Source organism: Emys orbicularis, chromosome 9 (assembly GCF_028017835.1).
Source record: "Emys orbicularis isolate rEmyOrb1 chromosome 9, rEmyOrb1.hap1, whole genome shotgun sequence".
Classification (NCBI taxonomy): domain Eukaryota; kingdom Metazoa; phylum Chordata; order Testudines; family Emydidae; genus Emys; species Emys orbicularis.
Genome location: NC_088691.1, coordinates 56,447,010 through 56,474,745, shown reverse-complemented (window position 1 = coordinate 56,474,745; position 27,736 = coordinate 56,447,010). Strand labels below are relative to the sequence as shown.

At 44.1% G+C, this 27,736-nt stretch overlaps 1 protein-coding gene across 1 annotated transcript; it reads left to right on the top strand.

Annotated features, from left to right (window-relative positions):
- Positions 1–515: 515 nt before the first annotated feature.
- Positions 516–27,736, top strand: DBR1 (debranching RNA lariats 1). The gene is made up of 8 exons (XM_065410512.1): positions 516–732; positions 2,061–2,185; positions 9,081–9,161; positions 9,777–9,862; positions 12,565–12,789; positions 14,137–14,217; positions 16,981–17,126; positions 26,077–27,736. The coding sequence occupies exons 1-8, from the start codon at positions 536–538 to the stop codon at positions 26,744–26,746; spliced, it is 1,611 nt and encodes a 536-aa protein (XP_065266584.1). The 5' UTR covers positions 516–535; the 3' UTR covers positions 26,747–27,736.

The window sequence follows — 27,736 nt, the reverse complement described above, 5'->3', positions numbered from 1 at the left end:
AACTACATGGAAAATGTAATGGATGAAAGATGTTATATAAATGTCGTTCTTCTGGAAAAAGGTGATATCGCTAATGGTTATTCGGAACTCGCTGAGTCCTGTGTGCTAACTTGAAAAAAAAGGCTGACTGTCCGGTGAACTGTCTGCATGTTAGCTGCAACCAACAGCTCCCACAGAGCTTAACGCCCTTTTAGAGCGCCATTACACACGTACACGCAATGGACACATACACACGGTGGCCATTCACGTGAGTGCACACTCCCAAACCCAAAGGCACCTGCACGCTGCAAGCCCACATGCACGCAGCTCGCGCACACAGCCCGGATGTTGCACTGAGCCCAGAGCGGCACGCGCACGCATATATGCGCGTGCACACCCCGATTGTGGCCCGGGAGCGCGCAGGCCAATCGCTGGCGCGGGCCGCAGCTCAGCCGCAGCCGGGCGTGGGGGAGGGGGCTGATGTGCAGGCGCGCTGGACGGTGTCCGGCGAGAGCTCGGGGGCTGGTGACGCATTAAGCACGCGCCGCGCGGCGGGATGAAGGTGGCGGTGGCCGGTTGCTGCCATGGCGAGCTGGACAAGCTTTACGAGACGTTGGAGCTGCTGCAGCGGCGCAATAACGTGCGTATCGACCTGCTGCTGTGCTGCGGAGACTTCCAGGCCGTGCGCAACGAGGCGGACCTACGCTGCATGGCCGTGTCGGCCAAGTACCGCCACATGCAGACCTTCTACCGGTGAGCGTCGGGCCTGGCCGCTCGCCCTGGAGCCCCGCGGCGCCCGCTTTGTGCGCCTCCGTTGCCGTGGGGAGCAGAGCGCTGCCAGATGCGGTACTGGGAACTTCCCGTCCCCGTCCGCCGGCGCGACAGCGGGGGAAGGATGCGCCCTCTACCCAGACTCACTGGGTAACTGGAGCTCGAACCGCCCTCCCCGCCGCGAACGGCCGCTGCCTCCTGGCCCGGGCCTCCCCCCTCTCCTCAGGTTTCTACCCACTCCGTATCCCTGCGGGATTCTGCAGAGATCGGGGCAAGGCGGGATCCCCCTGAACTGAAACGCCGCCCGAAACTGAGCATTGTCCTTTTTATATACAAATAAATAACAGTAGCTTTGTTTTCAGTAAAAAGAACGAGGAGTACTTGTGGCACCTTAGAGACTAACACAGGGGTCGGCAACCTTTCAGAAGTGGTGTGCCGAGTCTTCATTTATTCACTCTAATTTAAGGTTTTGCATGCCAGTAATACATTTTAATGTTTTTAGAAGGTCTTTTTCTATGTCTATTATATATAAACTATTGTTGTACGTAAAGTAAATAAGTTTAAAATGTTTAAGAAGCTTCATTTAAAATTAAATTAAAATGCAGAGCCCCCCGGACCGGTGGCCAGGACCCGGGCAGTGTGAGTGCCACTGAAAATCAGCTCGCGTGCCGCCTTTGGCACGTGCCATAGGTTGCCTACTCCTGGACTAACACATTTATTTGGGAATAAGCTTTCGTGGGCTAAAACCCACTTCATCGGATGCATGCAGTGGAAAATACAGTAGGAAGATATATATGTACAGAGAACATGAAAAAATGTGTGGTGCCATACCAATTCTAACGAGACTAATCAATTAAGGTGGGCTATTATCAGCAGTAGGAAAAAAAACTTTTGTAGTGATGATCAGGATAGCCCATTTCAAACAGTTGACAAGAAGTTGTGAGCAACAGCAGGGGAAAAATTAGCATGGGGAAATAGTTTTTACTGTTTGTAATGACTCATCCACTCACGGTCTTTATTCAAGCCTAATTTAATGGTGTCCAGTTTGCAAATTAATTCCAATTCTGCAGTTTTGAATAAATTAGATCTGTCTTTGAATGAAATAGCATCAGCCACACAACCTTTCTGAAGGTTACACATTGTCTGCTAGTTTGGGACTGTAAAATGTCTATCTTTTCAAAAACTTAAAAATCCAACTTTTTTGCATGTAGACTTGTGTAGGACCAATCTCTTCTGCTGCTTAAGCATGTAAACATCTTGAAATATCACTTGTGTATTGTTAAGATGTGGTTTTTCTGTTTCTGAAATAGGTATTATTCGGGAGAGAAGAAGGCTCCAGTTCTCACAATCTTTATTGGGGGAAATCATGAAGCCTCAAATCACTTGCAGGAACTGCCATATGGAGGATGGGTGGCACCAAACATATATTACCTTGGTATGGAATGTCACTTAATTCTTTGATTTTACAGATTTAATGTATAAATATGGGCTTGAACTTCTAGGGGTTAAATATTGAGGTATCTTCTATAAACTCTTAGATTTCTAACTAGGTTGAGATGCATATTACTGTTTTGGATTTTGTTTTTGGAGTACTGGCTATATATTATTGGGAGAACCTCAGGATAATTCAGTTTTGCTTCAGATGCTCAGTTGAAGATTAGCAGAATATAGTAAGATGTCTTTGGCTAGGTGATCTCGTGAGCCCGAGTCTTCGTTTTTAGTGACTTCAGTACTTCTGGGTTCTGTTTTTGGTTTCTTTCTGTATTCTCCAAGGGCCAGTGTTTAAATTATGCTGAGGATTCGCCAGTTTTTCTCTCTACCTTCCACCTCACCCTTTCTATCCAATCTTTGATTTCAAATTGGCTCTGAAATTTCCTGTTGGATGACCTGCAAATGGATGGATTGCATCAAAGAAGATGGTAAGCAGGTGGACTTCAGTGCTGCCTTGTACAGACGAAGATGGCGATGCTTGCATGACGATCTGACAAGTTGATGGGATAAGGGATAGATGACCAGCCATCATATCAAACTCTCTGTGCAACTGAATTTAATCTTCCTTCTTAATCTCTTTACTCATGCTACATTCTCTCATCTCTGCTTATCTTTCCTATTTCCCAGGACCACAACCTGAGTATTATCTTTGACCTTTTTTCTTATTTATTGGTGGTTTCGCTCTAATATTGCCCAAACTAGCTTCTTTATTATCCCTACTACTCCTAACACCCTTCCCTGTGCTTTGGTCACTTTTTACAATTAATGTAACCCACCTTTGTCTGGTCCCCTCACTACTGTCCTTTTTCCGTTCCAGTCAATTGGACATGCCACTGCTAATGACCTTTCTCTCCTGCTCCTATCACTAAATTGGCCTTACTGCTTTCTGAATTAAGTTTAGGTTCTTTGCTTTTTATCTACAAGACCTTATTCTGCATTAGAAAAGAGACGGCTAAGAGGGATGATACGATAAAGGTCTATAAAATCATGAATGGTGTCTTTTTCCATGTGGCTTGTGCTTTCTCTGTTTCAAACACAAGCTGCCCAGCACAAGGCTTGGAAGCCATTTCTGTCCATAAGTATGCCCCTGCATGCCTTGCTGAGTCATAAGGTGTATCCCTTGCCTTCTCTCAATGGGTCAGTTGTATGGCTGATGGTCCTTAATGGGCCATCAAGCAAGGTAGACAATGCTGATGCCAAACTGTCTGGGGGTGTCACGCAGAAGCATAGCACAAGTTTTGTCATACATATCTATAACCCATAATACAAAGGTGATACAAACACATAAATGAGATTATCGTATTTGGCAAATTATAACATTTTGCAGATATCTTACATGGCGTATCTGGCACAACTCATTGCAATTTTATAATATTAATATTCATAATATCTTCAAGTGTCCCCCAGATTCCATACAGAGTTACACCTCCCCCCATGCAAAATTGATGCAGAAAGGGGTGTCCCTAGACACTGCTGAATGCATCAAAAGAATTTTTCATTTTTGGTTATGTATCACTACAGCTTCTAACTCAATGTCAAGTATCACTGTATAACAGAAATACACCTCTACCCCAATATAACGCTGTCCTTGGGAGCCAAAAATTCTTACCGCGTTCTAGGTGAAACCGCGTTATATCAACCTTGCTTTGATCCGCAGTAGTGTGCAGCCAGCCCCCCCCTCTCCCCCCCGTAGCACTGCTTTACCGTGTTATATCTGAATTCGTGTTATATCGGGTCGCGTTATATCGGGGTAGAGGTGTAGTTTATCAAAATTAGATTTGATTAGATCAGGCTTTTTTCTATAAAGCTTATTTCATTCTCTGAAAGACTTTCTCATCTGATGATACTCTAATATAGACCTTACTGCTTTCAAGGGTGTAATTACCTGGGCATTCAGCCATGACAGCAATGTGGTAGTGTACCTCAGTTTCCCTTTCTATACAGCAGACTAGATTTGTAAAGGTTTCTCTGCTGTGCCAAGTTTCACAATTGCTTACAGGTATCAGTTGTAACATTTCACTATCAAAAAGCTCTCTAGCATACTGTGTGTTTTTAGGTATTCTTCCCAACATGTTTACAGGCTTTTTATCAAAGTCATACACATTGTACCTTTTTAGCAGGGTTGACATAAAAATCAAATACATTAGAAGGCTTAAACCTTAACAGTAACACCAAATTTGTTACCAGTCATTGTTTATATGTATCTTGGTGATACCATGCCTCTTGTCTCACTAAGGGCTAGTCTACACTGGCAATGCTAAAGTGCTGCTACAGCAGCGCTTTAACGTGGCTTGTGTGGTCAAGGCAGAGCACTGGGAGAGAGCTCTCCCAGTGCTCTAATAAAACCACCTCCATGAGGGGCGTAGCTACCAGCGCTGGGAATGCGGCTCCCAGCGCTGGTGCGCTGTTTACGCTGGTGCTTTACAGCGCTGAAACTTGCTGCACTCGGGGGTGTTTTTTCACATCCCTGAGCAAGAAAGTTGCAGCGTTGTAAATTGCCAGTGTAGACAAGCCCTAAATCTCTTGGCTGGCCAGGTGTGTACTCAGTGCTACCAGTTATGGGGCAAATTTTCCCCCTCCCTTGTCTGCCAGGTAGATTGTATCAACCCAGACACTAGCTTTCAAATTTTTATCTGCTACCAATTTCAAGGCTGGACACTCATTCTTCCCCTCACAGGATTGGGTCCCTCCCCCCCTTCTCCTAGAAGGTTGAAAATTGAGCCTCCCTGCTTACAGGAATCCCTTTACTGGCTAGGTGTGTTCACCAACTGCAGCCCCTCTGTTCTATGAACATCTATACAGACACTCTCCTGCATGTTTGCTTGTGGATCATCCATCACCACTAGCTTAGAGACTGGACTCTGTCTTAAAGAGATACCAAACAAATCCAAAGTGTCTAAAGCAGGGATCGGCAACCTTTGGCACGCGGTGCGCCAGGGTAAGCACCCTGGCGGGCCGGGTCGGTTTGTTTACCTGCTGTGTCCGCAGGTTCGGCCGATTGCAGCTCCCACTGGCTGCGGTTCGCCGCTCCAGGCCAATGGGTTTCAGTGGGACACCAGCCCAGATTAATGGTGTCACCAGCAACTACACACCACGCCACAGAAACACCGACTCAGGAACCAATCCCTGTACCAAACCTCCTTGCCTACTCTGTCCCCATATCTACTCTGACGACACCATCAGAGGACCCAACCACATCAGCCACACCATCAAGGGCTCATTCACCTGCACATCCACTAAAGTTATATATGCCATCATGTGCCAGCAATGCCCCTCTGCCATGTACATTGGCCAAACCGGACAGTCCCTCCGCAAAAGAATAAATGGACACAAATCGGACATCAGGAATGGTAACATACATAAGCCAGTAAGTGAACACTTCAATCTCCCTCGTCATTCTATTACAGATTTAAAAGTCACTATCATTGAACAAAAAAACTTCAGAAACAGACTTCAAAGAGAAACAGCAGAACTAAAATTAATTTGCAAATTTAACACCATTAATCTGGGCTTGAATAGGGACTGGGAGTGGCTGGCTCATTACAGAAGCAGCTTTTCCTCTCCTGGAATTGACACCTCCTCATCTATTATTGGGAGTGGACTACATCCACCCTGATCGAATTGGCCCTGTCAACACTGGTTTTCCACTTGTGAAGTAACTCCCTGTTCTCCATGTGTCAGTATATAATGCCTGCATCTGTAACTTTCACTCTATGCATCTGAAGAAGTGAGTTTTTTACCCACGAAAGCTTATGCCCAAATAAATCTGTTAGTCTTTAAGGTGCCACCAGACTCCTTGTTGTTCTGATTAACATAGTTACCACATCATTATTAAACAACATACCAACATTCTTATAAACTGAACAGTCTCTATCTCCATCATTGCTGTAGAGAGGAGCTGAGCTTCCAGGATAACACAGTACAGGTCTGTCGCATCTTACACGCATTTAACATGCGCGATTTCAACTTTACGCGGTCGGCAAAAACCAAAAAAAAAAAAGAGAAAAACAACAGTTTTAATACTATACCTGTAGTGCGGGCGATTTCGCCCGCCATTGAACTCAATGGGGTTTTGGCTATACACAGTTTTCGCTTTACGCGCTAACCGCTGAACGGAACCCCCGCGTAAGATGAGACAGACCTGTACCTGCTGTTCTTTTATTATTTTGATTTGGAGTTTAAGTCTGGCAACATCGGTCTCAGCTTGCAGCAGATCCATTCGCCTCCTGTGAGATTTTCTCTCTCCAGCTTGCTTAGTTCTTTCCTCAGCTCGCCTGGCTCTCTCCTCAGCTTCTTTTTCCAGCTGGGCCAAGGCTTGCTTCTCTTGCATTCGAAGTTCTCCCATTTCTTTCTCATGCTGAAGACGCTGGCTCTCTCTCGGGGCTTGCAGTTTTGATTGTGGATCACTCGTTGTGACTAACCTTAACTTTTGACACTCTGTTTTAAATTTCAGATTTGGAATAGCATGGGGTTCTGATCCAAAACCCAAATGATCTGGTTCTGTGTTAACTACACCAAAGTGACCTGTGGTGCTTGGGGCAGCCCTCACTGGAAATGCTAAGGTCAGGGCAGGCTGCAAAAGGGAGAGCAGATACCCACCAGTCTGTGAGTAACACTGAAGTTAAACTCCCCAACCAGTCACAAACTGTGCTTCTGATTCCCCACACTGGTTATCAAGAAGCAAAAAAGAAATCACATAGCTCCCTTTATTGCATTTCAATTCTCTGGCTCCCAGTCAGCACCTAGGTCCAGTACTGTGAGAACTTATTTAAAAAACAAAACACAAAACTGCTCACATATACAAAATGTTCTGACCCCAAAGGGTCAGCCACATTACCAGGTCAGTATAGGTTTGGATCTTACCCAAAATACTATGCTGCCAGCCAATCCTTCAGTGTCTAAAACTAAAGGTTTATAATAAAGGGAGGGAAAAAAAACTATTTGGCTTCACAACATCCCTGGCAACAAAACTATAATGGGGTTCAAAAGAGAATTAGATAAGACCATGGAGGATAGGTCCACCAATGGCTATTAGCCAAAATGGTCACTGACACAACCCCATGCTCTGGATGTCCCTAAGCCTCTGACTGCCAGAAGCTGGGACTGGACAACAGGGGATAGATCACTTGATAATTGCTCTGTTCTGTTAATTTCCTCTGAAGCAGTGGTCTCGAACCTTTTTACACACAAGATCACTTTTTGAATTTAAGATCAACCCAGGATCCACCCTTCCCCTTCCCCAAGGCCCTGCCCTACTGACTCCATTCCTCCCTTCCTCCGTCGCTTGCTCTCCCACACCCTCACTCACTTTCACTGGGATGGGGCAGGGGGTTGGGGTGCCGGAGGGGGTGCAGGCTGGGGCCAAGGGGTTCGGAGTGGGGGAGAGGGCTCCAGGCTGAGCCTGTGGCAGGGGGTTGGCGTGCAGGAGGGGTTGAGGGATGCAAGCTCTAGGAGGGAGTTTGGGTGCAGGAGGGGGCTCCAGGCTGGGACGGGGGTTGGGGTGCGGAAGGGGGTGAGGGGTGCAAGCTCTGGGACAGAGTTTGGATGCAGGCTCTGGGCTGGGATAGGGGGTTGCAGTGCAGGAGGGGTATAGGCTCCGGCTGGGAGGCACTTACCACAGGCGGCTCCCGGTTGGCGGTGCAGCAGGGCTAAGGCATGCTCCTGCCTGCCCTGGCCCTACGCCGCTCCTGGAAGCGGCTGGCATGTCTTTGTGGTCCGGGGGGGAAAGGCAGCTCCATGCTCTGCTGCTGCCCCCACCCCCGGTGCCGACTCTGCAGCTCCCATTGGCCAGGAACTGTGGCCAATGGGAGCTGCAGGGATGGCACGTGTGGACACCCGCTGCTCTCCTTCTCTCCCCCCGGGCTGCAAGCACCGCCCCCGCAGCTCCCATTGGCCACAGTTCCCGGCCAATGGAAGCTGCGGTGTCGGCGCTGGGAGAGGGGGCAGGACGCGGAGCCACCTGCTCTTCCCCCCCCCCCCCCCTCCGCCCCCCCGGTCCACAGAGACACGTCAGCCGCTTCCGGGAGCAGTTGGGGACCAGGGCAGGCAGGGAGCCTGCCTTAGATGTGCTGCGCCACTGGACTTCTAGTGGCTGGAGATCACAATTGACTGGCAGAGGCTCCAGGATCGACTAGTCAATCGCGACCGACCGGTTGGTGACCACTGCTCTGAAGCATCTGGCACTGGCCACTGTTGGAAGACAGGATGTTGGGCTTGATGGTCTAAGTATGGCCGTTCTTATAAGTTTCCCCCTCCTAAATCTCATCTCACTTCTGAAATATTTCCCTTTACTGCTCCCTTCTTTTCATCTTACTATTTTTTTTTGGTCATCTTTCATGCTCTGTGTGACTGAAAGTGTCCATGTTTTTGCTTCTGCCAAGTATTTCTTATCCTTCGAATTTCTCTTTAAAATTCACATCTTCAATCAATCCTTGCTTTTCACCTTCAGTTATCCCCAAATGACTGACTTGCCTTGTGCTTTTATTCTTGTCAGTCTTAAATTGTAAGACTTAGTTTTATTTTATTTGTAAAGAATCATGAAAATGTGTGGTGCTGCTATATGAATGACTTCAATTGTTTTGGGCAGGTTAGAAATACAAAAATTGCTTTCTACAATAATAGGTTTTGTCTGGGATTGGAAGTAGTGCCAGAGGCAAGTGAACATTTTCTAAAATGTAATTCATTTGAACCGTAGTTCTGGATGAGTTATTTTATCTGAACCAATTCTTTTGTACCTAATGCACATTGTGTTAAAGTTGAACAGACTAGATTACAATTCCTGAAAGCTCCCTGTTTTCCTGATATGCAGAGAATTTTATTTTAATGTCTTGTCATTCTAGGTTATGCAGGAGTAGTAAAATATCGTGGTGTAAGAATTGGTGGAATTTCTGGCATTTTCAAATCTCATGATTATAGAAAAGGTAATATTTTATGTAACTTTGACTTTTTATTAACATATGCATTCAGAAACATCTTGCAATTAAGATTCCATGCTCTTTTTATTAGGTGTTCTATTTATAGTGTGTGTGTTGGAGAATTTACATGTTCTCCAAAGTTGCCTGTGAACAGATTCCCATGGTTGAGTCCACGTGTTTGTGCGCAGACATGGCACCAACTCTTCAAGCTGAAAACAGCCATTGACACCAGCAAAGGTGTCTTACATCTGGAGCACCTATGCTTGCTCATAGTACTTTGGCAGTCAGTTGCCAAGCATGATCAGAAAAAGAGCTCCCCGTGGATGTACAAGTCTTTGTAGCAATCATCCAAATGCTAATGCTAATCATCCTAATGCTTCTTTGGCAGCATTCTTTAGTTAATAGTTTTACCTATAAAACTGATTATGTAAGTTGGCGTTTATATATAAATATCAAGGGACTGACTCAACTTGAATTTCAGAGCTGCAAAGTCTCAAGGCTTTATTCCCCCACTTATTCTCTGAACACCCCAAGCCAGGCTCACCCCTTGCAATTTGATTCCCCGTGCTCCCTCTAGGAACCCAATCTCTTGTGTGACCAGTTTTTCTTGGTATGTTTCAGGTCATTTTGAGTGTCCTCCATACAATCAGCAGACTGTAAGAAGTGCGTACCATGTGAGGAATATTGAAGTCTTCAAACTCAAACAGGTGGGAAGAAAAGCTTTTCTTTTCTTTCTTTCTTTTTTTTTTTTTTTTTTAAAGAGGGTAGATAATATTGCATGATATTAGGCTAATTTAGAGATGAGCATGTTGGTGATCTGAATTTACATTATCTGTTTCCATTGACACAATCAAAGTTTGCTTCTGCTATTCGCAATAGAAGGGTAATTCTACAGGCCTTGTCACTAGTCTCTGCAGTGTCGCAAGACTGCCTTCTTCAGTTGATAAAGAAACACATCACACAGGTCTCCCTCACAGCATGATGCAAATCCTTAATTACATCCTCAGCAATATCAGGAAATATTCAAGGGGACTTACGTGCACAGGTTAAGTGTGCAAGCTGGAGGCTATAGCTAAGGTTTTATTTTAGCATCTGAGGGCGACTAGTGGGTTTCAGTTGGAAGCCGAAGGACATTTCCTGTAGTGATGCAGAGCCTAGCAGAGATGTACTGTGTTGGGATTGAGGTATAGTTAAAAGGTGTGCCATCGGCTGGCCCTTTGTGTGGGAGGAGGGGAATGCTACTTAATCAGCCTTAATTCCTTGCAAACAAAACTTTTAATGGAATTTCCTGAGTATTTAATTCAGTAAGTGTGTTTTGGGGAGAAGGCCTGGGAGCAGGGATACCTGCCTCAACTTCCCTGTGGTGTGTGAGGATATGGCAGGAGCAAAGATGTCTATGGGTGGGTGGAAGGAGGGCCTTCATGGGTCTCTTTAGTCTCCCTCACTCCAGCACAATGGTACCTGTATTCTTGGGCAGGGCGACCTCTCAAGTTCCATATCTGCTCTTCCAGGCTGCCATGGCTCCTCAAATGGGAGGAGCCTCTGTTAAAGCTACAGCGCTTCAGCAGATGCTAGTGAGCTCTCAGCACTGGAGCTTATAGCTTCTCTCCCCTGCAAACCCTGGAAGTTTCTTCCTGACTAAGACAAGGTTTCAGTTTCCTGTCCATAGAGTATAGGGAGCAGTCAGCTTCCCTGAAGGAAATGCAGAGTTAAGGTGACACTTCCCATGTAACCTTAACTCTGCTTCCTTTGATCCCTACCCTAAGGAGTGACTGAATAAGATTGCAGTACTGTTCCTCCCTCAGCCTTTTTGTGAAGTGGGATCTCTGCAAACCAGCAGTGAATACTCCCCAGAATAGTCATGCTGCATGGAGCACAATGAGTTTGTTGGACTGTGTGAATAGGAGTGTTGCATTGGAGTTGTGCTGGGTACAGAGAATGGCATTCTTGGTTAGGGAAGGTAAGGTACTGTCGTTCTCAATTCCGACTGCCATCCCTTCAGAGACCGTTAAGGTGGTGTGGGAAGTGTCACTATAACTTTGCATTTTGTGATTTTCCAGCACTGAGGGAGGTCCCCATCACTCCCCAAAAGACCCATCTCTGACTCCTGGAAGGTAAAAGGAATACTTTTCCTCTGTTCCCATTCAGAGACTGCTGGTGGCTCTGATGGGGAAGGATGGTCCCTCCTAACCTAGGAATCTGGTGGCACCTTAAAGACTAACAGATTTATTTGGGCCCTTCACTCCATGCATATGAAAAAGTGAGGTTTTTTTTACCCACGAAAGCTTATGCCCAAATAAATCTGTTAGTCTTTAAGGTGCCACCAGATTCCTCATTGTTTTTGTGGTTACAGACTAACACGGCTGATACTTGGCCTCCTAGCCTAATCCTCCTATAGCCACTTGGAGGCCTTGTCTACATTTAAAACTTATACCAGCATGGCTATGTTGATCAGAGGTATTAAAAAAACCAAAAAACAAACCCACAACCTTAGCTATATAGCTATGCTGACAAAAGCCCCAGTGTAGACAGTTATGCAGACAGAAGAGGGCTTCTGTCGGCTAGTTAATGTCCTAGGAGGTCATGTTACTATACTGACAGAACTCCTTCTTTCAGCACTAGGGGACTATACCAACGTAGTTGTGCCAACAGAGGCTCTGTAGCATAGATGTAGCCAGAGTGAATGAGTGACTGCTTCTGCTGCAGCTCAGAACTTTCCCAAGTTGCAAAAGAATGAAACTGACCTCCTTCAGTTTCACTGCTGCACTATGAAAATCTCTGAGCATGGTGCTAGAAAAATCACAGGCTTGGAGATGGAAAAATTATTATGCAGTTTTAAAAGAGCTATTGAAGTGCCTGTAGGCAGGGGATAGCTAAAATACTTCAAGAAAATAGCATAGATGGGGATTGAGAGTAACACAGGGAATCTCACCCATGCTTAAGTAGCTTGCCAGCTCAGAGAAGATAATGTATGCCAATAGAATACAACTAACTTATGTTTGTAATAACTATAATTCAAGCATAGTGATACTTTCTTCCAACATTTTCTATTGTGTGAATTTGCTTTGTATATAGCACTTACTATATGGCTATAATTTTAGAAATTCTTATGGCCTTATAACTGCTTGACATTTGCCTCTGAGGGGAGATATCAAAATGATACTTTGCACTAAACCCTGTCCCAAGGAAAGCAAGAAAGTGGCACACAAACCATAGAGTTTAGAGAATGCAAGATCAAACTCAATGGCAGTCTGGAAGATTGCATCCAGTGGTATAACCTCAGTGTTTAGAAAGTAAGATGGTCAGTCAAAATCCACTCTGTTCAGACAAAAAGAATCAAGTATGCTCTCCCTTCATTGGTATTCATTCAAGTGCTGTTCTTTTCCTATGTTTATTTTTTGCTGTATAGCTAAAGCATCCTATGGATATATTTATGTCACATGATTGGCCAAGAAGTATATATCACTATGGAAACAAGAAACAGCTTCTTAAAATGAAGTCTTTTTTCCGCCAAGAAGTGGAAAACAATACATTGGGAAGCCCTGCTGCTTCAGAGCTTCTGCAGCACTTTCAACCCACGTATTGGTTCTCAGCACATCTTCATGTAAAATTTGCAGCTTTAATGCAACACCAGGTAACAAATAAACAAAAGCATGTCATGTGTATATCTCAGGTTTCTAATGCCAGTAGCCAGATCCACACAAGCATTTTTCTCTTTGTAAAACCTTATTTGTTTTTCTTTTATAAATGTATTTTCATATAGCTTATGGAAAGTACTCCTACCTATATTAAGTAACTATTAATTCACCCTAATAATCAAAGGCTTAACATAATCTAAAGAGTCTTAACTCATGAACACAGAGAATGTTATAACTTATTCTGTTTATAAGACATAAGATACTTTTGAAGCTATTTGTAGAACTATTACTTTGTTTTGAAAAAGATTGGCTTAAAACTATAAATTACTCTGCCCTGATGGTCACTAAACAAGTTGAGTAGCTGATGTTGCTGAACTAGAAAATTATATTTAATTTTAAAAATAGACAGCTGGATTTTTCACTTTGTGAAGGAGACAGCCTGTAAATATAGTGAAAGAGGAGGGCAGGGAGCAATTCAGGGAAGATACTCATCTCAAATAACCAGGTATTCTTTTGGGTGCCTGAGATATGGCAAGGGTCAGAGCAGACAGGGAGAGTTCATGAGTAACCCTGACAAAGCCAGAAAACCTGCGAGGTTTAAACCTGTTGGTTTATTTACTAATTTCTTGTCAACCAGAGTAATGCAAACTAGGAAAGTCATTGGCAACATTCTCTTTGTGCTCCTTAACAGTTGGTAAACTCCAAACAGTATAAAAATCACAAACAGTTGACAGCTCTTGTGTCTCTAGAGCTTCCTGTCTTGGCAAATCTTTCTCTCCCTTATGAGAATAGCCCCTTCTGAGGTTCTGAGTCTGTGGCCTAGTCTACACTAGCAATGTAAGTCAATCTAAGTTATGTTACGTAACTAAGTCGATGTAATTTACATACCTAGATGGTCTCCTGTTGACATAGCTTCTGTGTCTCATTCAAGTGGATTAATTAAATAGACAGGAGAATGCTCTCCCGTCGACTTATTTCTTCTTCACTAGACCTGTTCAATCGATGCCTGCTGCTGCGATGGATGCAGTGGGCAATTTAGTCCGTAGCGTAGACAAGGTCTGTGTGCTTGATTAAACCTGATTGCTTCAGCTGAAGGAGACTTGTGTCTCCCCCCGCCAGTGTTGTTGCTGTCATCTACTTCAGTTTCCTCTGACTTCAGCTCAAGCTCTCCCTCTGTGTACCACAGTCCTCCCTTTTTATCTCTAGGACCTTTAGAATATTCTGTTTAATAGAAAATGTTTAAATTCTGCCCTGGAATCTCCATGCACAATTTGGTTATTGGAAAGGTCATATTTCAGGGAATCTTCAGCATTGCCAGTAATGGTTTCATTCCTGTTTCCTAGGCAAACATTGAAGGACAGCTGCCAAAAGCAACAAAATTTTTGGCTCTGGATAAATGTCTGCCACACAGAGACTTCCTGCAGGTAAGACCACCGTAAGTGGTCATCTACTACCATTTAGTACTTTATACATCTGGGTTAGGGAGTGCACAGTTCAGCAGAAAGCTGAAGAATGATTCTTCCATCCCCAGAGAATTAAATCTCACAGTTGCTGCTCATGTACGGGATGAGGACTTAATGGGGTAGTGGAAAATTAAGAGGATCCATTCTTGGTCTGCACAGAGGAATAGGGGGTCATAAGAATCCCTCCATATGCCCCTGTACAAACTGCCAGGACTTCGTAGCAGGATACAGGAATGAGGGGCACTGTGTATTTGCTTATTACTACTATAAAGCGTGGGGGAATATGTGGAGCTTTTGCTCTGCCCTCTCAACGTGCTGACCAGTGGAGTGTGTGTAGTGGTAACTTGCTGCTGGAATAGATCAGAATTAAATTACTTTTCTCTCCCACCCCTCTTCTTGAAGCAAGTGGGGGTTGTGGAGGGAATTGTGATGTATTGTGACTTAATACCTCTTTCCTGGGAAGGTACAACAATGGACCACACCTCACTATGGGCTGTGTCCTGGTGCCACTGTCTAGCCACATGTATTCTTCTGTCTTTGGAGGCAGTAGCTAAGTAACTGAAGGCCCCTGTAAAATGCCTGAAACGTAAGCCTAAGGGAAATAAAAACAAAAAAAGACAAGATCCCCCATTTGAGGAAAGTGAACTTCCTGAGTCTGTCCTGGTGAGGGAGAGCCCCTAAACAGGCTTTTTTTCTTCCTTATTTCATGATACTGTGATCAGGTGATTGTGGGATGAGAATCTGACCAGGGTAGGTTGGAAAAGTAGCTGGTGTTTCAATGCACAACCCCTTAAGGACAATTATTTGGTATGAAATTCCAGAGAAATCCTAAAAGACAATCCAATCCAGACAGTTTATTGAATTCAATATCTCACAGTACCCAAAAGAGGACTTTTTCCTACTATCTGTAGTGGACTTTTTAGAATTTGTATTGCTCTAGGGCCTAAAGGCCCTACCTGGCATTGGGATTTCATTGCGCTGGGCACTGTATACATGGAAAAGAAAATGGTCCCTGCCCCAAAATACAAGACACACTGATACAGACAATCAACAAAAATTAAGCTTGCCAGAAGTACAGTACAATTTCTTCCCAGTTTCTCCTTCACATAAGAACCCCCTCTTCTGTGTACCACTGCCAGTCAAATTTCCTCAGTCCCTGCTTAGCCAGAGTATCCTCCTCCATCTCATCCTGCCCCATTGGGAAACTTAGCCCCATTCTGGGAAAGACACACAAACAAAGAACCGACTCAAGCTGCCAAATGTCTGAAAGTGGTGGATCTCAGCCACTTCCTGAACTTGCAGTGGGGGCTGAATCCCATGCTTGTTTCTAGGGGAGGTGGAAAGTGGCTTACTTGACCCAGGCCTGCTGCACCCACAGCCCCGAATCTGCCACTGGTTCATGAACATGTCCCCTTCCTTCAGCGGGGTGAGATGCTTTAATCAAGAGGATACAGTTATTCCATCTTTGGCAGAAGCTTCAGCAGTTGCTATGCAAATACTGTCACATCAGCCTGTTTTACTGCAGTAATAGCAGCAGGAACCGGGCTAATGATTGAGGTATGTCAGGGACTGGAGAATTAAGTTGGTACTGAAGAAAGTGTTCCCTGGCAGATGCATCACGAGACACTCTGCTTTAGAAGTAATAGATTAATTCTTCAAGACTTGGCTTCCTACAAACAGGGCCAAGTGGGTTTTCAGCGGTCTACAAGAGTGCCTTTTTGTAGTCTGGAGTTTTGGACTTGACTAAAACCAGAGACATAGTCTGGTTCAGAGATGGGAGGTAGAACACTGGGGTTCCTGGCTGTTAGTCCACTAGATCATTCTGTCTCTCCAGCTAGTGAGCTTTACCTTTTGTGGCAAGAAGCCACACAGACTGCTCAGTACAGTAGCTGACTCAAATTAGGGCACGTACTAGGAGGAAACTTATGGTGGCCTTATTGCCATCAATGTCAATTAGAGTGTCACTGCTTTACAACCAAATATCAAGACCACTGCCCAAGGTCAATCCTACAGGTAACTGTAAGGAAGACTATTAATGACTGGTACTAGTATAGAGAAAAATCAGTGACTAATACAACACCAGTGATCAGTTCTGTGTTTTCAAGGCTATCTTCAAAAGACCCAGGATCTCTTTCAGAATCTTATAAAACAGGGGATGTTCCTTACCTTATGAATCCTCTTCTTGGGCTGAAAGAGAAAAGCAGCTCTGATCATATTTCGCCAAACATTATAGGTTGGATTGTTCTATAAATGCAGTTCTTGGGAGATGCAGCTGTTCCTTCCCCGCTGCCTTCCTTTTTCTGAGGGAAGGGTTAAACGAACCAGTTTGGGATTGGTGGAAACGAATGGACTAAAAAGTAACTTCTGCTTGTTAGTCTGTATCTCAGATGCACCCACCTGGGCAGATTCTTGAATATATTGCCCACAAACTGTTTTCAACTTTTAACTTTAAAAATAAAGTCAAGCACTCAAAAGCTAGGAAATGCTAGAATTCATGTTGCCTGTGCAGCCTTAATTCAGCCTCCTTGTGCATATGCGTTATGATAGTCTCTAATTACATGATCACATACTACTTTTTTCACAGAACCCCTGCCTTATTCAATGGGCAGGTATACTGAGCTTTTAATTAAGAACTGATTGTTCTATCTTTAAGCATTATCTTCAGGCAATGTTGTCTTGTCAGGTTGAATTAAATGCCTCATTTGTCAATATTGTTTTTCTAAGGTAATAGATATAGACCATGACCCCAACGCATCTGATTCTCTGGAATATGACATTGAATGGCTTGCTGTTCTCAAGGCTACTAACAATCTTATTAATGTGACTTCAAACGCATGGAACATGCCTGAAAACAATGGCCTCCATGCAAAGTAAGTAAAATGAGTATTGGGTTTAGACTTTCTTTGTGTTGAAAATATGCATATACTTTTGAAAAGAGAGATTTGGGATATTAGAGATAGGATGGGTGAGGTAATATCTTTCAGTTGGGGGCCTGGGGTGCACAGCTGTAGTGCAGACCCATAGTATAGCATTCTCGTCCTGCAGCCAAGCCCCCATCTCTTGTAGCATCTGGTTATCTGTGGCATGCTATGCCAGATGGGCCCACAGAGCCACATTTTCATCATGGAGCTGGGTGGATTGCCTGTGCAGAGCTTGGTTCTCTGTTGCGAGCTGTGATGCTTGGGCTCGAAGCATGGGGTGGTTTTCCTGGGAGTGGTCAACCCATTCTGCCATCTCAAATACCCTCTAGGGCATGCCAGGCAGGAAGTGGCCCACTGCCTTCATGTTCCCCCAGGGTAGGCCTCCACCATGGGGGAGAGTGGTCCAGACAAACTGTCAAAATCCCAACAAGGGCAGTTGGGACCATAGGTCAGAGAAGAGGGAAACCTGAGGTTGGGGGTCATAGAGGAGTTCATAGTCAGGTTCCAGGCCAGGGTCAATACCAAGGGTCAGAGTCTGTGTCAGGATTCATGTTCTAAGTCAGGAGGCGAAGTCCAAATCAAGCCAAAGATGAAGCCTGGAGTTCAGGAGCAGGAATGGTCACGGCAGCTACAGGAGATTGACACTGTTGCCTGGACACTTCCTGGAATACCCCTTAGGTTTTTATAGGACAGGGAGCCAATCAGGAGCCAGGAGTTGGGCTTCCGATGGTCTGTGTCCACAGCGGTTTGTGGACAGTAGAGTGCAAGCTGGTTACAGTTGCTGATGGTTGGCACATGGAGATGCCAGCTACTTGGCAGCTCTACTGGCCTGGGTTCTAGATCCATTGGGCCGTATGGCATATTGGGGAGCTATCCTAGTACCCATGATTGGTCCCCTGGTTTGGACAAAGTTATGTGTTGTTGAATGTAAAGTTGTGGGTGAGGATGAAATAGATGAATATGGTGATGTGTTTGGAGTGAATATCTGAGTGTTGGCCATTGTCTTGTAGGTATTTCAGACAGGCAGCAATTCTGTCATTGTGAGGGATGTTGGTATATAGGGAGGTGACATCCATGATGGCAAGGGTAGTGTTCTGAGGGAGGTTGTTAATGTTGCAGAGTTTCTAGAGAAACTGCTTGTTCAGAGCCATAGCCTGGCTGGCCGATGTTCACTGCTGTCTTCAATGGCTGCAAAAATTGTAAAAATGTGAGCTCTCATTAGTCCTGGTGGCAAAGAGCTAACCAGCTTTAGAGAATAAAATGCTGTGTTTGTCCACCTAAGCATTTAAATGGTCTCAGACTTTGAAAGTCATGCTGCTTTGAAGAAATTTGTAGAGCTGAGTCCCCACCTTTGCTGCTGCTAGACTGGAAACAGTCTTACACGAAACTGAAAAAATGGGGCAGCCCATCTGTGTACATTGGGCTGGCTGTATCATCACAACAGAAAATGCAGCCAATTGTTACTTAAAGTACAAGTTCAGTTTTTCCCCCCGGTAGTTGTGACTTTCCTGTTCCTGATTATGCTGACTTGTTTCAGTGAAATTCTTTATTGATTGAAAAATCAGTTTCTCTTTGGTCTTCCATATTAGTCCAGATGTTTGGGCTATAGTCCCCCAATCAGCAGATGGAGACGACACCAGAACTTTGGATAATGCCCCCATCCTTGCATATGAGGGTCTGACCATCACTCAGCCTTCAGTTATTTGCTCTGTCTAGCAGCTGAAGAATGTTGTTCCTGGTAGGCTGCTGCTAGAGGAAAGCAGCAAGATGCTGGAGGCTTAAAGGAAGCCCTGTGACACTTAAAGTGTGCAGCTGTTCTTTGCAGCACATGTGCTATAGGGACAGTCTGTGGCCCTCAACTTCATGTACAATAGGGGAATCTTCCCTTAGCAAATGTTGATGTTAGCCCTTCTGAACAAGTCAGAGCGCCTGAGCCCCAGGCAGGGTTCAGGCTCCAACTCAGCCTAACATTGCCAGCTCCTTCTGTGTAGAGGTGAGTGGTAAGGGTCTGTACTCAGCGAGCCCTTACAAAGTAGGGAAACCCCATAAAGAACTCCACTCCACTGGGGACTCAGCCCTTGGGTACAAGGCTCTGGGTGCAGAGTCCTAGCAATAGGGGAAGGCTGAAGAACTTCCTCCAGACCTGGGCCCAAACAAGGTCCAACCACTGGGTCCTGGAAATGGTAGCATACAGAGATAGAATAAAGGCTGGTGTGAAACCTTGAGCAACTTAGCACAATGCAATAGACTTGTTGGCCAAATGGTGCTTGAGACCCTAAGCCACTTTCTGAATAGACAGCCATCTCCTGGGTTCTGGAGGATGAGAACAACATGGGGATCTGAGTCTATTTCACTGTCTCCAGAACAAGGAGTCTGTACCCAGTTCTGCACTGGAAAAAGTTCAACTTTTCTTAGAATTCAAAGTATCAGAATGGAGCCACTTTAAAGTCAGTTCCTCAAGAAATGAACTTGGGTGGATTCTTATGCTTCCTGGTTATTCTGGGTACATCCCTACATGTGCCAATTCTGCAGTCTCAACAGAAGTTTTTGCAATTTATTATCCTGGACCAGCACTTCCAGTGCCAAGCCTTACCTCCCTTGGGGCCCTAAGAAAGGGCATATATTCTGTTGTACCTGGATAACTGGCTGTGTCTGAGGTCTGTGTACTTGTAGAGGCATAGGTTGGTGATTAAAGAAGAGACCTTGATCCTAAAGAGCAAATGTACTTGGAAAGTGGAGTTGATTACATCAGATGTTCAGTAATCCTGCAAGATGTCTAAGACTCACTGAGAGCAAACTGTTTTCTTGACATTTTCTCAGCTGGATTTATTCTAGACTTGCCAGCCTGGGAAGCTTTGACAGTGGATGCTGGCATATATGTAACTGAAGGATTATGTATTTGGCACATTTCAGGTTTATACTACCTCCCCACTGAGCCAATTTTAGAGTAGCCTACAAATGAAAAATAGCATACCTTGTACTCAAACAAAGCCAGTCTACTTGTACTCAAGCTTTCAGAAAAAATCTGGGCTTGGGCAAAGACCAAGCATGGATAATTTCAGCCCCAAAAGGTAGAAGTTGGATCAGTTGTAAGCAACTGAAAAGAGACCTTAATGTTGCAGAAGCATATCCATTCTAAATGTTGTCATTATGCGTTCAATTTTGTCTACAACATTTTGATATGAATACAAATTTAATAAGATACATTAAATTGCTTTATAAAGTTAAGAAATGTGTATTGCCTAATGAATATAGTTTGTGCAGAGACAGACTTCAAGGACAAAACCATGTTTGCAACCCGTGGAAGACCCTCTTAAATTACTATAAAAGAGAAGATGGCTAATGCACTCTGGGTCAAGTTCATCCCTATACCGAGGGGCCCAGAGCACAAAGCTATCCCATCTAAACCCTACTTAGGTTTTAAATGATGCATGCCTTGTGCTGACTTAATTCCCAAGAGCAAGTTTCATCCTGAGCTTTAGCCCCTTGTGCCCACTGTTCCCTCTAAGCTGTGTGCATGTGCGCGCACACAGATCCTAAACCCCGCGCACACGGCAAAACACCGCGCACACAAAAATTTGCACAGAAGCACAACAATTTGCACAGAAGAAATTTTTTGCGCACATGGCCTGTCAAAAATTAGAGGGAACATTGCTTGTGCCTATATGTTACAGTAGATGAGTAAATCAGAATCATACCCATCAGAACTGCTCAACTGTAGGAAATATTTCAGATTACCTCTGGGGAAGGTGTTGCCGAAGTGTGTTTTCTGCTTTTCATTTCTTTTGCTGTTCTGATAGACAGACAACTCCTTTCAGGAAGATTTGAGTGATTGAGGAACTTCTGCAATCAGGCAACTTTGTATAGTAGAACCTCACTATAACATGCTTCACAATAGCAAACCTTGAGCTATAGCAGTGTTTCTCAAACTGGGGTCTGTGGACCCTTGAGGGTTCATGAGAAAACTCCAGGGGGTCTGTGGGTCCTGCTGATCGACTCCTTCCCTTCCCTCCCAGTGCCTTCTGCATGCCGGGGAACCGCTGTTCCCTGAGGTGCAGGAGGTGCTGGGGGGGAGAGCAGGGATGGGGCTCTCTCGAGGAGGGAGTGAAAAGGGGTGGGGCAGGGCCTTGGGGGAAGGGGTGGAATGGGGCCTGGGGCTGAGTGGGGGGCTTTGGGTCTGTGGCAAAATTTTAAATCAAAATGGGGGTTCCTGGGTTACTAAAGTTTGAGAACCACTGGGCTATAGTGAACATGGTCCCTGAATCCTTACCCTGGCCCCGGGGCCGCAAAGGCGGAGGGCCGAATGTGCTCTCCTGGGGCTGGAGGAGCTATTTCCCTCTCCTGATATAAGGAACCCCTGGCTACACCTAACAAATGGCTTGGATCCCCAGGGGTTCATTATAGCAAGGGTGTACTATATATGCAAGTATGGTCTCATTTCATGAAAACAGATGACATCTTTTATATATTTAGCCCTCTTTCTCCCCTCTTTCAGACACCTCTTTAAAACCTACCTCTTCAACCACTTCTTACCCTCTTACTGGAAGTCTTAGTCCTTCCTTTCTTGATCTGTTTAAATATATTTGTATGTGTCTTGTTTTAGATTGTAAGCTTCCTGTAGCTGGAAAGTTTTTAATCAGTTTGTAAAGCACCATGTAAATTTGATATGGAGAAATTTTGCTTACTTGTAATAGCTTCCTCTTTCTTCACCAGTTCAGATGTTTGGGTTATAATTCCCCCCAAGGTGCAGATTGAGCCAGTATATTAAGGCTTTGGATTTCATATCACAGAAAGCACTAGCTGTTGCTTAGTTTTCAGTTGAATACAATTAAAGCAGTACCAAGCAAAGACCGTCAACTGACCGTATTCAACAGCCATTAACTGATACATTTAGCAGTAGCAATTTGAACATACTGCAAAAAGCTTCAACTGATTTGCTGGTGCGATGTGCATCCAAATCTTCAGGAGCCTTAGAATGAAAAATGTTAAAAAGATGAAACTTTCTTTACTAAGTCCAGATGTTGAGACCACCGAAAGCAGTTATTTAGTATGGGAGGGATTATCACTTTACTACTGCCTTCACCACCCTTCTCCAGAGCCTGCAAACCGTGAACCTATTCTATAAACTTTGGCAAAAGTGCAAGCAGAAGACAGCCTTGCAAATATCCATTAAACAGGATTTCACTGCCCTGCCTGCCACACACGCGTGTCCCTCCCTCCCTCCCCCCCCACTGTAGAGTGAGAGTAAAAGTTAACTTTCCTGCTGCAATAGTAAGTCTCTGATCAGTATCCTTATCCAGCTACAGACTATAGCTTTGGAGGCCACTTTATCTTTAAGCCTTGGTGAAGGATCAAATGTCTGAGACTTCCTAAAGAATAGATCTTATTGTACTGTGGACATCCAGGTGATGTAGCCTTCCCTCCTTTAGGAATTTTGGGGTCAAATGAGGCAAGGGTGATTCTCCTGTTGGAAGACTGATTTGTTGGGCCTACATTCTGGCAGAGACCCAAACATGACCTTTACCTTGCAATGTCATACATTAGCTTGCAAATTTTCTACTCTTCTTACACAGCATGCTACTACTAGAAACTGGACTCAAAAATAGAAGTTGCAGGATCACAAATTGAGTAAGTCAGTAATGTGATGCAGGTGCAAAAAAAGGCAAAGGTCACTTTGGGATATAGTAACAGGAGTGTCATATGTAAGACATGTGAAGAAATTGTTCTGCTCTACTCTGCACTGCTGAGCCCTCAGCTGGAGTACTGTGTCCAGCTTTGGGCATCACACTTTAGGAAAAATGTGGACAAATTGGAGAGAGTCCAGAGGAGAGAAACAAAAATTATAAAAGTTTTAGACAATATGACCTAAGGAAAGGATTTTTTTTGTTTTTTAAATCTGGACATGTTTAGTCTTGAAAGAACACTGATAGGGGAACCTCGTAAGTCGTCATATGTGTTAAATGCTGCTACAAAGAGCATGGTGAGCAGTTGTTCTCCATGTTTGCTGAAGTTAGAAGAAGTAATTGGCTAATGCTGGATCAAGAGAGATTTAGGTTAGATATTGGGGGGAAAACTTTATAAGGATAGTTAAGCTCTGAATAGGGATGTTGTGGAATCCCCATCCTTGGAGGTTTTTAAGAACAGGTGGGACAAACACCTGTCAGGGAGGGTCTGGGTATATTTGATCCTATCTCAGTATGGGTGGCTGGATTAGATGATCTCTCAAGGTCCCTTCTGTGATGGGATCCCTAGGGTGCAGCCTGGGACTGTGGGACTGCTGTGCCCCCTTAACTCTCTCCAGCCTGGGCTGTGTCTCACAATGCCTTGCTAGTGACAAGCAGCAAGCCTCTCCAGGTGCTATCACTCAGCACTACAGCATGTGGAGCCCCACACACAGCTAGATTGCATGAATGCTCCCAGAGCCACTCATGAATCACACAGAGAAAGGCACTAGCCAAATCCTCCCAGCCTTGTACCTCAGGAATACACTGTCTTGCACTGCTCAAGCAGTGCAAATTTATTAATTGGTTCACCACTTCATCAATGGAAAGTGGATATACACCAGCCTTTGTAAACCTGAGCAAACACCCTTACCAAACACTTCAGGCAAACTCACTGGTAAAGAGAAACAGTTAAACAAATTTATTGACTACAAAATATAGATTTTAAGTGATAGGCAAAAAGTCAGTTAGTTACCAAAATAAAATATAAGGGTTGAGAGTTTAGACTGCGTGCTATTAGACTGGGCAACATCTAGATTAAGCAGTTTTTCTCACCCCACTGGATATTGCAGTCCTAAATATACAGGTTTGTCCCTTAAACCTGGGCCAGTCCCTTCTGCTGGCATCTTCAGTCTTCTGGGTGTCTTTGTTGTTTGCAGCATAGGTGATGGAAGGAGAAAAGGCCCAGCATGTGGCCACTGTGTTCTGTTTTATACCCTCAGTCCATGTGCTTGGAGAACACAAGTCCAGGCATGTTTGGTGGGCATTGCTGAGCCTCCAGGCAAGGTTGAGAAATTCCCCTGGCATGTCCTTGTGCAAGTGTCATTGAATTGTAACTCCTCTGCTGGACAATGGCTGGTTATGTCTGTTTAGCACCCACCCGCTGGGCGTTGGTTACCTCCCTTGTCATTGTCTCTGGAGAGCTAGTATCTGGGTGCTTCCCAAACCCACATCATATTTTAGTGACAACCATACAACACATTCTCATAACTTCATATACATTAATGATATACACATTTAGATAGAAAAATGACTTTCAGCAGATCATAACCTTTCCTCTGATACCTCACGCGGCCTGCTTTATATGCAAGATCACAATTGTATATAAATGAGGGATAGGGGAGTTATAGGATGCTCCCCCAAAGTATAGAATGTCACACCTTCCAGCCCTACATTTCTGTGATTCTGTGAAATCCTTCCTAGAGATTCTAATAGGAGGTCACAAGACCATTCCCAGTACCAGGGGTACGGTACTACACTACAGCAGGGGTGGTCAACCTGTGGCTCCGGAGCCACATGCGGCTCTTCAGAAGTTAATGCGGCTCCTTGTATAGGCACCGACTCGGGAGCTGGAGCTGTAGGCGCCAACTTTCCAATGGGCCAGGGGGTGCTCACTGCTCGACCCCTGGCTCTGCCACAAACCCTGCCCCCACTCCACCCCTTCCCCTGAGCCTGCCATGCCCTCGCTCCCCCCCCCACCGCCTCCTACACGCCACAAAACAGCTGATCAGCAGGAGAGGTGAGGGAGGGGAAGGCACTGATCAGGTGGGAGGCGCTGGGAGTTGGGGGGGGGGGAGCTGATGGAGGGGGGCTGCTGACATATTACTGTGGCTCTTTGGCAATGTACATTGGTAAATTCTGGCTCCTTCTCAGGCTCAGGTTGGCCACCCCTGCACTACAGTATTGCTGCCTGAACTCCCATGAGACTGGTATTCATGCCCAAGATTTGATCAGCTTGCAGGAGCTCTAGGATGACTGCCGCTGTGGTTTGATGAATCTCTTTTCATTTGCTAGAGTGAGGGGTTAAGAACCATATTCTTAATGAGTGTGCCCTGTTTTGTGATAACACTGTTCGCTGATATGCCCACATTTCACTGGCACTACATGTGTGCATACATATGTTGAGTGGAAACTTCCATTCCTCACACATTCTATCAGTATTTGTGTTCATTTTGCATATGCCTGCATAAGAAAGCTGAGCTTTTGGTTTAAAGAATAAATCCTCCATTCAGAATAACTGAAGAACGGGAGTCCTGTTTAAAACATCTATTTGGGTTAGTTTAGCATAAATTAATCTATCCATAGTAGTAATTATATTTTAGTCAGCCGTAATATTTGGGTGGGCATTCTGGCTTTTCCAGTATAAAGCAATTGTGCCTCATTGTTAACAAGTTAGAAATAATTATCTTCCTATAATGGCATCTCATATCAACTGGGGCTTGCAGTTAAAAAGGCGGCAGGGTTTCAGGGAAGCTGAATCTGTAGTCCTTATGTGGCTATTTCTAGCCTAAAATGTAGATAATAGTTCAGTCAAATGTAAAAGTTCCAATATTCACATCAGTTTGAATGATTGTTCCAAATATTTTAGGTAATCTTAAATTCTTATGCATATCAAAGGAAGACTTTGCCTCTGTATATGGTATTTGTGAGATCATTACTGGACTCCATAATCTTAAAAGGATGATGATGATGAATTAGAGAGAGTTCAGAGAAGAGAGACAAAAATAGTTTGAGGGATGGAGAAAATGCCTTACAGTGATAGTCAAAGAGCTCAATCTGTTGAGTTTATCAAAAAGAAGCTATGTCTATAAAGAGAACCTCTTCAAACAAGAACAGGAAGAGAGATGTCTTGGCTAGTTGAGCTCAGCAGAATCTGACATTGTTTTTTATTCCTGTAGGTGGGATTACAGTGCAACAGAAGGAGCTCTCAAAGAGATATTGGAAGAGCTGAGCCATAACCTCAAAATTCCTTGTAACTTCAGTGTGACAGCTGCTTGTTATGACCCCTACAAACCGCAGAAAAATATGGAACCAGTTCATATAATCAATCCACAGACCACTGAGTTTTGTGCCCAGTTTGGCCTCACTGATATTAATGACAGGATTCAGCAAGTGAAAGAAGAAGGCTCAGTTCGGGGAGAATATGAGGAGGAGGAGGAAATGGACAGTACTGAGTCAGCAGAGGAGCCCAGTGAATATTATACAGATAATTCTGGGCTGTCTTTCTCTATTAACCCAGATGAAATAATGCTGGATGAAGAGGGTGGTGATGAAGATCAAAGTACCTGTTCTGTGGATCCTTCACCTAATCACCCTCCTGACTTTTCAGCAAGTTTTTCTGACACCAGGATCGTGCCAGATTCCATGATGATATCCTCTGATGATGCTATGGACTCCACCAATGAAGACCTGGAGAAATCTGGTGTGAGTGAGCAGACTGAAGAGAAGAGCTTAAATGAAAGAGCTTTAAAGAGGATTGGTAAAAATGAGAACGGAAACAGTGCCATGAAGAAAATTAAAAGACGGAATCAGGCTATCTATGCCACAGAGGATGAAGATAAAGTATAATGAAAATGCATTAAGGTCACAGGTTTTATTAACTGCTGTAACTAGCTACCTTTTTTGGTGTGTTGGGGGCAATGGTGAGAGCTTTTAAAATTCAGCATTTGAAGTGATCAGTACCACTTTTATGCTACATACTACCGTATGCTACAAAACTTCTAATGGAGCAGAATACCTGTTTAGTATTCTTTTTCTTGCTCAGTCCTTTTCAACTAAGTGTATTGTAGAAAGATTTCAAGTTTGTGTATAATCAGTTTGTTCTGCTTCAGCTTTTGATAATTAACTCATTTTATTTACATTCTGCTTTGCCTCCATACAATAACTGTAATACTTAGTTAACCGAGGAAGAATTTCTTTACATTGTAGTTAGGTTTGGAGGGAGAGAATCTTTGCATTGCCTTTAATGCTGTCTTTCAGCTAAAGGTAACATTTAGTACAGAATAGCTAATGCAGTAATTGTCTGCAGTGTGGTTAAAAGCAGTACTCCCAAGATAAAAAGAGCAGTAAGAGAAGATGATCATGATTTTTATTTCTCTGGAGTTACTGTTTCTGCAGTGGAAAATCTTGGCAGTTGGTGTCTTTAAAAATATGAATATGTATTATATGCATTGTCTAATACTGGTTTTAAATTTTAATTCAGCTATATACAGAAAAGAAATCTCACATTGCAAACAAATTATGACTGAGGTGGTTACGCTAATGCGTCGAAGGCAAGTGCATTTGTTTTCAATATAAATTCTCATGTGTTTCTCTCCCAAAAGTTCAGAACAGTATTTCAAAATTAAAATACTAATGGAAGCTAAAATTATCTAGCAATAACCTCAGAGACATTTGTATCTGAATTACTGCCTCAATAACTCCGAATCTGAATCTTCTGACTTTATGGGTAAGCTGTTGTGTTTGGTGCTTTCAGGGGAGAGGGCTGAAAGTTTTTATACACTTACAATAGGTAGTGATGGATGTAGTAAATGTTACCTAACATGTTCCATTAAGATC

Bases quoted from the DNA above. Each gene is read 5' to 3' on its own strand.
- DBR1 (XM_065410512.1), top strand. From the start codon at position 536: ATGAAGGTGGCGGTGGCCGGTTGCTGCCATGGCGAGCTGGACAAGCTT. The intron at 12,790-14,136 runs GTAACAAATAAA...CCTGTTTCCTAG, and splicing joins CAGCTTTAATGCAACACCAG to GCAAACATTGAAGGACAGCT. The intron at 17,127-26,076 runs GTAAGTAAAATG...TTATTCCTGTAG, and splicing joins AACAATGGCCTCCATGCAAA to GTGGGATTACAGTGCAACAG.